Source organism: Mauremys reevesii, unplaced genomic scaffold, assembly GCF_016161935.1.
Source record: "Mauremys reevesii isolate NIE-2019 unplaced genomic scaffold, ASM1616193v1 Contig1, whole genome shotgun sequence".
In the NCBI taxonomy this organism is placed as follows: domain Eukaryota; kingdom Metazoa; phylum Chordata; order Testudines; family Geoemydidae; genus Mauremys; species Mauremys reevesii.
The window spans coordinates 4,241,775-4,251,855 of NW_024100715.1; the positions used below are offsets into that span (position 1 = coordinate 4,241,775).

The 10,081-nt window shown below is 44.7% G+C and overlaps 1 protein-coding gene across 1 annotated transcript; it reads left to right on the plus strand.

Annotated features, from left to right (window-relative positions):
* Window positions 1-241: 241 nt before the first annotated feature.
* On the plus strand, window positions 242-4,011 carry LOC120392533 (killer cell lectin-like receptor subfamily F member 1). Its single transcript, XM_039517353.1, has 3 exons — window positions 242-388; window positions 825-937; window positions 3,808-4,011. The coding sequence occupies exons 1-3, from the start codon at window positions 272-274 to the stop codon at window positions 3,929-3,931; spliced, it is 354 nt and encodes a 117-aa protein (XP_039373287.1). The 5' UTR covers window positions 242-271; the 3' UTR covers window positions 3,932-4,011.
* The last annotated feature ends 6,070 nt before the right edge of the window (window positions 4,012-10,081 follow it).

Below are 10,081 nucleotides of genomic sequence, written 5' to 3' on the forward strand. Positions count from 1 at the left end.
GCACGTCCATCCTGGGCTGCAATTCATCCTGCCATGTGAATACTGGGCCTGACCTTAAACAAAACTAGAGAGAAATGGCCTCGATGGAATTGGATTGGTCCTGCTTTGAGCAGGGGGTTGGACTAGATGACCTCTTGAGGTCCCTTCCAAACCTGATAGTTTCTATTCTATGATGCTATGAATGTTGAAAATGAAGATTCTATACAGACATCTTTCTTCATTCCCTACTCCAGAGGGCTCCAGATGCAGACTCTGCCCCACGGAATGGCTCATGTATGGGGGAAAATGTTTCTGGGCATCTAAAGAGAGTCGAATTTGGCACAAGAGCCATGATGATTGCTCAGCAAAGAGTTCTCACCTCCTGGTGATTCAGGATCAAAAGGAGATGGTAAAGTAAAAGGAAATTTACATCAACTTCAGCTGGGGTAATGGGTCACTAGTTATAATATCATTGCCCCTATTTCTAACAGCGCTGCTGCTCCTCTGCCAAGCAGAAGCAGCATGCCAGAGCCTTGGTGGGTGATTTCTGGTGCAGAAGAAGTCAATGACATGGAGTCTGGGACTACTTGCTATATTCACACATAAACACCAGTCCTGGAACAGAGATGGTCAAACAGCAGGCCAGGCAATCCTTTCTCCCAGGCATCTAAGCCCAACACCAATGGCCAGTACCCCGTTTGCGGCTCAGGTTCAAGGGGAAGAAGTGCTGACTGTTTCTCCTGATAGCCACTGAAGATCAAGAGCAAGTGTCCAAAGGGAGTATGCAGGGAATTCTAGCAACTTATGGCATGTTCACCCATTCCCTTCTACTTTACGCTTCGCAGGATTTCATATCCAGTGTTACACAGGACACAAATCCAGTTTGGCTGGGACTCACCATGACATCCCCAGAGTGGAAGTGGACCTGGCTGGACAACTCTCTTCTAGATCAAACACTGTGAGAGTTTGCTGGGGTTTACTATTTTCTATCAGCTTAGGGGAAAATAGTTTAATTTTCTGATTTGAGAGGGACACAAAGTGATACACTATCTCCTCTGCCACTAAGAGGAATTGAAGGTCATGACACAGATCAGTAGGAGGGTAATTTTCGCTGAGGTATTACTATGTATTTTGCCCTATTTGAATTGGTGCAAATCTGCCGGAGCTCCATTGGAGTCAATGGGGGCCACACCCCCAGTTGGTATGAATCAGTGGTAGCTGTAGTCAGTTCCGCCAGATCCCCAGCTGGTGTGAATTGCCCAGAGCGCCTCTAAGTGAGGGACTGCTGACCCACTGTGCTAGGCATTGTACACACACCTATAACAAAGAGGGTCCCTCCCCCACAGAGCTCTCACCATATAGGTATATGACTTAGTTGCGGGTTTCACCTATTACTTGGCTAACTATGGATCTAAGATCTTTCTTCTGCAGCTGTCACGGGGGTACTCAAAGAGGAGGCAGATACATCTTCCCATTTCCTACAGTGAGTGTAACAGCACTTGCTACGATTGACTAACTTCATCTTGTTACCTGACATCCGGCCAGTTACGAAACAGAACCTGGCCAGAGCAGTCTTTGGTTGCAAGTTGGACAGGCCAGATTCTCTGGGCCTGCGTATCCAGAACCCTCACAAAACATCACATCTCTGTGTCTGCAACTCCGCTCAGATAACTGGTGACCTAGGTTCTCTGGCTCTGATCTTGCCATTGGACTCAGAGTTACTCAGTCTGCTTGTGGACCAGCCCATATGCCCACGCTTCATGGCGGTGCTGATTGTGGTAGGTAGCCAGTCTCTGCAAAGCTCCCTTATACGTCAGTGTATTTACAACGCTTTTGCCTGTTACACATCTCCAAGTGGGCAAAAACCGCCCACGCCTTTCCCTGCCCCGTGATGGCAAACAAACCCTAGCCTCCTCTCAGCTGCATTCCCAAACTCCCCGCATCATTCGATGGCCTGTTTCCACGAAGTACACAAATGTGCTCCTATTTCAAGATTTTAAGAGAACACACCCATTCATGGGACTAGATCATGCATTCAGAACACGAAGGGGCTTGCATTGGAATGTACCTTCTGCTCCCAGCACACAGCGTCTCCGTGTCAAAGTACTATCTGATCAAAGCTTGAAATGTTCAGGATTTGATTCCCCCTCCTTGCTCAACCTCTGCTCCGGCACAGTGGAAAGGGTGGGGTGGCATTCGCTGCCCCCAATGTAACTTAAAGTTGAAGGGGGGGAAAAGGGGGAGGGAAAAATCAAATGTGTCTTTAAACTTCAATTCCAGCTGGCTCAGCCACCCAAAATCTGAGCTTGATGCTGGAATCTCTGGGTGCTGTTGTGTGGCCCTGATGTTCATAATGGGTCTTTCTGGACACCGAAATGCAGAGTAGATGATCCTAAAGGTCTATTAATCTAAGCTAGGACTACACACACTAAAATACCTTAATTGTCTGGTCTTGCATGGTGTCACTACAGGGCAGTGTTAAGGTTGTTTTAATTTGCCAACTCTATTTCCATGCCTCAACAGGGCTTTTAAATATAACCTTAATTGTGGATTTCCTGGGTTTATAACACTGATTTTGGGGATCATTGCAAATCCCTCTAACATATTTCACTCTAAATTACTGATGTGTGTACTCAACCTTCACTCCAGCTTAACCTGGTCATTTGTGTCTGGGAATTATTACCCCTTTGTTGCTGCTATTACTCCTGGGGAAATTCTGTGCCAAAAATATAAAAAAATTCTGTACACAATATTTTAAAATTCTGCACATTTTGTCAAAATAACACAATATAATTATGGCCCTTTCAATTATTTTGGTAATTTATTTCAAAATACCTGTCGGCAAGTATGTCTGTAACAATACAGACAACAAAAAAATTCAAGAAATGTTTTTTGACAAATTAATTCCTTACTAAGCATATTTATACAGAACTTTGAGTGATAATTAATTTAAACTACAATACATAAATGTATTTCCCGCACCCCTCAGAAGTAGTGCAAAGGCTTGGGGGACTCGGGAGTAACAGAGATGCTGAGGGACAGGGAAGGAGCCTAGAGTGAACCTGGAGGGAATTGGGTGTGGGTGAGAAGCATAGAACAAGATTGTTGTGTTGTTGTTTTTTTTGGGGGGGGAGGAGGACAGAGGTTGTTAGGGAGCCTCCCCCATGCAGATCCTGGGTGACCCCAGCCTCTCCCATTCAGTGAGGCACATCTGCCCCTGTCTGAGTGTCACACCCCCTCACTCCTGTCCCCATGTGGCCCTTCACCCCTACTCCCATTCAGCCCCGGCTCAATGTTGTCACCCCACTAGTTCCTGTGCCCCTGCCCCAGTCTGTTCCCCCACTAGCCCTTCTGAACCCCAGTCTGTGTGACTTCCCAGCAGCCCCAGGCTGTCCACCCCCACCCCCATACCGTGTGCCTCCTCACCTGGCCCCACCTGCAAGGCACCATGAGGAAGGCAACCTCTGCCCCTCCCTCTCCACAGCTGGGTACTCCAGCCCTTAGCCACTGCCCTCTCTTCTGGTGCCACCGCAGCCCCTGGTGGGTGAAAGGTGTGATTGCAGCACCTTCCTGTCAGAATATATTACTCTGTGAGGAAAAAAGTCTGGGGGCAATATGAATTCTGTGCTTATGCAATGGTGCAGAATTCCCCCTGGAGTAAATTATCCTCAGATGGTGAGTGGGTGCGTGTGTGTGGTTTTTTTTTTTTTTTTTTTTTTGAACTAACAGCTAGGATAAGAGGTGTGCATTCTTGAAGTGAAGGAGCTGTTATAGATTTGTTTAATACATTCAAATGCACAAATTATGAATTTCTCCTTTGGTCTGCAGGTTCCCAGTAGTCGGCTCTGGTGAAAGGAACAGCTGTGGAGTGATAAAAGGGAAGCAGATTCATTCTGAAACCTGCAATGCTGTTGTTAAATGGATTTGTGAGAAGGAAGCTCTCCTGCTGTAATCAAAGGCATTAAGGACCCCCTATATGTAGAAATGAAGCAGAAAGCAGGTTTAGCTGTAATCTGTCACTGGTTCAATAGTTTAAGGGATTGTGGTTTTGTTTTGTTTTTTTCATTTCAAAGCTGGAATAAAAAAGTTCAAAAGAAAAATGTTGCACTCAGTGGAAGTTAGGAGCCTCAGTAGCTTTGAGGATTTGGGCCTTAATTGCTAGCTCCACTTCTATTGCTCCGGCCCAACGGGAGCTGGGATTGACTCCCTGAAAAGTCTCTCGCCACATACTGGCGGGTGTGCGCAGTTGTGAAAAGTTTCGTTTTGAAAGTTTGCATAATGACGATGGAGACTGCCAGAGCATTTAGCACTTACTGCTGCATTTCTTGGAGTCCAGTGTTGGAAATAATTTCCCAAATAAGTTTAGTTACCCTGACTCACTTTCCATGCACACTCCCCTTTATTAGTCCCAAAGACCATTGGTGTGGGTTACATCAGTACAGATAAAAGCATATACACCCCTATTCCAGGCTCTAGCACCATTGCTGTTTAAGCACTGGCCAAAATACTTACCTCTTGGGCCTGACACCATAGGTGCTAGAACCATAGGTGCTGCAGCCCCTGGCTTGAATTGGTTTTCATTAGCTACAGCGTTTAAAGCTTGGTCCAACAGCGCTCAGCACCCCCACTGTACAAACTGTTCCCGCTCCCCTGCCTGACTCCATAGGGGTAAGGAAGAGCTCTGGTGAAGTACCCCTAGAAAACCTTGTTTGTTTTATACACTATAACTAACAAGTGATGTTATTGGACCATAGCTGAAGCACTTTAGAGCCGTACTCTGCTTTCTTCTAGGTTTTCCCCCCTTACCCTACTTTGCTATATTTTTTCCTTAAGGATTGAGCTAAGCATTTCTAGCCAATTATTTACTGCACCCGGTGCCCCATTAATTATTGGTTCTTTATTTCCCAAATCTTAAATAAGATAATGCTGGTATTGTGAAGGGCCACTGGAAGTTTAACACAAACAATCCTTCTCCTGGGTTCATTCTTTTTAGTCACACACTTTGGGTCTATTGCTAATGCTAATATCCAAACTCAATTAATAACCCAGACCCACTCAGACCCAACTTGGGCCTGTAGTCCTACAGACTGTTCAAAAATGTGCTTTTGTAGTTAACCCAATATTCTGGGTGTGGCTATAACTCAAGGGATGTTAGCAACTAAAAAACCCTTCCTTCCTAGAGGGTTTCCTAGCCTGCCCAGGATCTAAAAAAAAGAGGAAACCATGGAGTAGTGCTGAAGACTACAAAGAATGAATCAGCAACTAGAGCAGGACTGATCAGTGATCAAACCCTGCTCCTCAAATAAGGCAGATGAGGATGAACCAAAATGGCCACGTGCTGCACTGCTGGGGCTGCGCCGAGAGTCTCCTCATATCCTTCTTCCAGGGCCAGTGTTAAACCCCAGATAAATCACAAAACTAAATAAAACTTTAAAAGTTTGTGGCCAAGTTTGGCTATAGCCAAGTTTCTCGAAACGACACAACTTTTGGCAAGGAAACAAACACATACTAGATAATGAAAACACAAGGCAGATTGGATGCCAGCATAGTATAAAATGTTTACTAACAGGAGCCCCAGGGCCTGAGTGAGAAGTGGGGCCCTGGTGTGCTAGCACTGCATAACCCAGGGGCGTAGCCACAGGTGGACCTGAGTGGGCCCACCCACTTACCATCCAGGTCCCCTGCAAATGCTCCCAGGTGTGCAGGCAGAGTGGGGCAAGCCCCCCAACCCTGCCCAGAGGGACTGCCAGGTGGGAGGATAGGGCAGGCCCCCCCAGACACCAGTTTCCCCAGCAGGAGTGTGTGGGGACTGCAGGGGGGACCCCCACACATGTCCTGGCCCAGGCCCCACAAAACCATAAGCCCCATTGGGGGAAGGTAGCCCCCATTTTTGCCCGCCCACCTGAAAGCTGGGCCCACCCTATTTTCCTAGTCTAGCTACGCCACTGTCATAAACAGAAAGGACACGATCCATCCAGAAGGGCTCACAATCTAAAGACGCAGCCAGAGGAAGGGTGAGCAAATGAATCTGAGGAAGAACAGGTGGCGCTTTGTGAGAGGGGCAGTAGCATTTGTTTAGTTGGGTTAGAGGTAGAGAAAAAGAAGATGTGTAAAAGAAGAAGAATCATAGCTAGTGGTCTATAAAATCCACCCTACTGATCAGAGCTAGGAAGAAGTTACGGAAGATGAGCTCTGAGCAACCAGAGATGCTGGGTGGGAAGGCTGGCAGAGGTCAATGTCACAATAGGTTACTAGATCTGAGGAGGGTACATGCACCTAAAGTCATGAAGGGCCTTCCCGAAGCCTGAATGGGTGAGAAGGGGTTTGTTGAACACCAAATGTCTTTATCCCTAAAATTACTAACATTTAGTCCAGGGACTTGAGATGTGGTAGGGACCAAATCTTAATGGCATCTCACTGACAGTTCAGGGCTGACTCCATGCTATGTTAATCACATGGGGTTCTCTGTCTCGCCTTAGGGTGGACACCATGATTAAAAAAAAAAAAAGTCACCAGAAATAACATCATTTTATTAAACAAAAACCAAAGACACATTCAATTGCTACTTCAGTGACAATCTCTGCTCTAAGTTTGTAGATGAGCAAAAGAAGTCAACTGAAGCCAAGGCTTGTTTGGTTTATCATAGATTATACATTTAAATTTTACAGTTTATGTATGTAAACTTTATAAATGTGCAAAGGTAAATGAGCTTAAAGTCTGATGAAGCCAAGGAACGCATTTAAATTCAGTTACTTAAAAGAAGCCACGCAAAGAGCTGCCTTGAGACAAGTTTAATATTTTTTTGCCTAATATTCAAATTACAGCTGCTATTTCTCTCCCTTTAGCAAGGTTAGTGTAGGTCTCCTCTTGAGGAGCACAATCTCAGCCATTTTAGCGTTGAATAGCAGTGCAATATCCCATTAAAATAATCCCAAGGAAAAAAAATATGAAATCTAGTCCCTCGGCAGCGCTTTGGCAAACCCACCTGTCATGCAAGAATCTTAGTGAGGGGAGGTGACTAAAATAGGGCTGTAGTGGAGGGCTGCTGGGTGGCTTCTTCGTTTTGTCTTCCTGATGCTGTTTGCTTACGTGAAAGAGAGGAGGTGACCTAGCTGAGATGAGTTGAAACAGGAGCAGAGAATCTTTGCTTAATGCGGAGAGATTTATACTATTCTCCTTTCCTAGTGGGCTGATGGAGAGGCGTAGCTGCTATATAGTGGCTAACGCAAGCTTTGGGGTGGCTTCAGCCTCTGCAAGCCTGCTTCCGCCCCCAGCGCCACCCCTGCTTAAGACCTTCATGACGGGCTACTGGGGCCAACTCTGTTTGCATATGCAATAGGGTGCTACAGTCTGATCTTGTGCATGAAATGCTCAGAACATCTTTGGAGGTTAGAGTTTTAACTCTTATACGTAGTCCGTTTTCTGGGATAGGCCCTTAGTTTTATTAGGGCTTCATAGGAGTTTAAATTCTGCTTCAGCTATATAAAAAGTGAAGGTGTTTGGATTTAAGTCAGTCTGTCTTTCTAAAAACTTACAGGATTCTTAAAAGTCTTTAGCTTAAAATGGTTTTCAAAAATAGCATCGACTCTTCTTAACAATTCTTGGGGAGATGGCTCTTGGCTTGTGAGTTAGGTAGGAAAGTTTCTTAAGCACTGCCAGATAATTACCAATTAACGACAATACTTGATACTGAAATGGCTTCTTTCAATATGTAACTAGTGATCACATAAGTAGGGCAAGGTCATATAATACCCTCAGGATGTTCAAAGCACCAGAGTTAAACGTTATGACGGGATCTGTCAACCACACGGGAACCCGAAGTACACAATCAGGCAGGAGCAGAGACCAAAAACAAAATCCCCAACAGTGCAAATACAGTACAGTGTTAAACAAACTACTAAAAAAGGGCAAGCTTAAAAAAATATTTGACAAGGGGAAAAAAAAACTGTTTCTGAGCTTGTTTCATTTAAATTAAGATAGTTAAAAGCAGCATAATTCTTCTTGTGCCTTCCACTTATGAGGAGAAAGCAGAAACATTTCCTAAAAATTTCCTTCATTAATCTGAATATTTCATTCAATAAAATTATATAAGCTGTTCTCCAAAGCACTGTCTATAAATACTTCTCCTCAAATATGGAATAAAGGCACTAGCTTAATATTACATTAAAATAAATTATTATGACTAGCACCAAGCTTTATTGCCTACACTTCTATTTGCTGATGAGGTGAAGGAGAACCCAGTGTAGAAACTCAGCAAGGACCGTTGTGGTCAAAGCAATGAACGATCATTATAGTAACAGTCTTCTGAATAGACTTGAGATGAAGAAGGCTACTACAGTCAAAGCCAGGGAAGGGGAGGCTGCAGTAGCCAGGGTGTGAAATGAGGAGGACTTGGATGAATTTTGGCCATGTGGAGTCGAGGAAAGGTCAGACTTTAGTGAGGAGTATGACACAAGTGGCAAGGTTTAGAGGTTGTCTGCATGGGCAAGTCCAGTGAGAGGGCAGAGTCACACATGATACCCAGGTTATGGGCCTGATTGGTGTGGCGAAAGGGAGAGAACAGAGTTCAGTTTTGGCCCTGTTGAGTTTAAAGTGGCCGAGGTTCTCTGGCCTGTGCTCTCCAGCAGGTCCGACTAGATAATCATAATGGGGAGGAAAAAAAAAAAAAATCTATGAATGGGTACAAGTATCACAAAACATACGTTGGTCCCACTACAGGGAATGGTAGAGGATGGATCAGTGGCTCAAAAAGCACCAATATTCCAAACTGAGCAAGTTGTGGGGAGGAAGAGATCGAAAATCCTCCCAGAAATCAGAGGATGGTTGGCACTTCCCCTCCTTAAGGCACTGATAATACCCATCAATAAGAGCACCACTGTTCAGCTGCGTTAAGCAACCCGGGTGAGAAGAAACAACTACATACTCAAACTGTGGTTCTTTGAGATGTGATGCAGACATATATTCCAAGTAGGTGTGCGTGCACCTTGCGAGCTGGAGACTTTTGCCTAGCACTGCCCGTAGAGGAGTGACACACACACACCTCGTGCCTGTAGCCACTCCCTGGCTATATGAGGCTGTGCCACCCCGACCCTCCTCACTTCCTTCTCGCTGAATGCTCAGGGGAAGAGACACCAGTGCAGAGGGGTTGGGGAACCCAGGCAGTCCTCAACGTTTATAAATTGACATCCTGTTTCAACTTTATGACATCGGTTATGACTTTATGATTTTCAGTCTGACATTGTTCCTATGGGAAATTCGAGTTACAATGTTTTTGACTTAAGATGCAATTATCGGGAACCAATGGTGTCATAAGTCCGAGGGCTGGCTGTACATATCTGCATCGCAACCTGAAGAACCACAGTTACAGTAAGTAACCATTTCTGCACAGAACCTGCCCCAAGTAGCTAACCATCTAATTGAATAACAAAAATGCAACTAATGCATTTAATAAATAGGAGGAAGAATAGAGAGGAGAAGGATAACACTGGGAGGAAGTTAAACTAATTTGTTATACTGATGCGGTCACTGGATTTGAACTGAGGTAACTGATGGCCTATTTAATACTGTAGTTATAAAAGATTGTCAGAGACAGAGAGTGGGATGGGTGCTCATGTGTGACAGCACAGTAAAAATCCAAATAAGTGAAAAGAAAAAATAATATCAGGGTTACACATGTTCATGAATGCAGTTTGATCGGTCAGATGTATATGAAGATGTACCTAACTTGCAGCCTACTCTCATTTTAAAAAATTACTGTGATTATGAATTCCTGTGTCAGTTTCCTTTGCCTTTAGCTCTGCTGTCACATTACAAATCAGTGATGAGGTAAACCCAGTGTCTCCAGAAAACAGCCACCTATAAGCATGCTCCTAAGGGGAAAAGGATGGACCTGGAGCAGGACATGAGGAAAACACTAGCTTATACATATGGGGTATAAGCAGGAGAACTGAGTAAAGAGGGCTAGTTAATTTCAAAAAAAAAAAAAACTTTCTTCTACAGCTCTGTTGTTTACACTCAAGCAATAAAATAAAGAAGGAAGTCCATCCCACTGCTTGAAGACAATCAGAACAGACACACAGACCTGGGACACAGACTGTCCTGC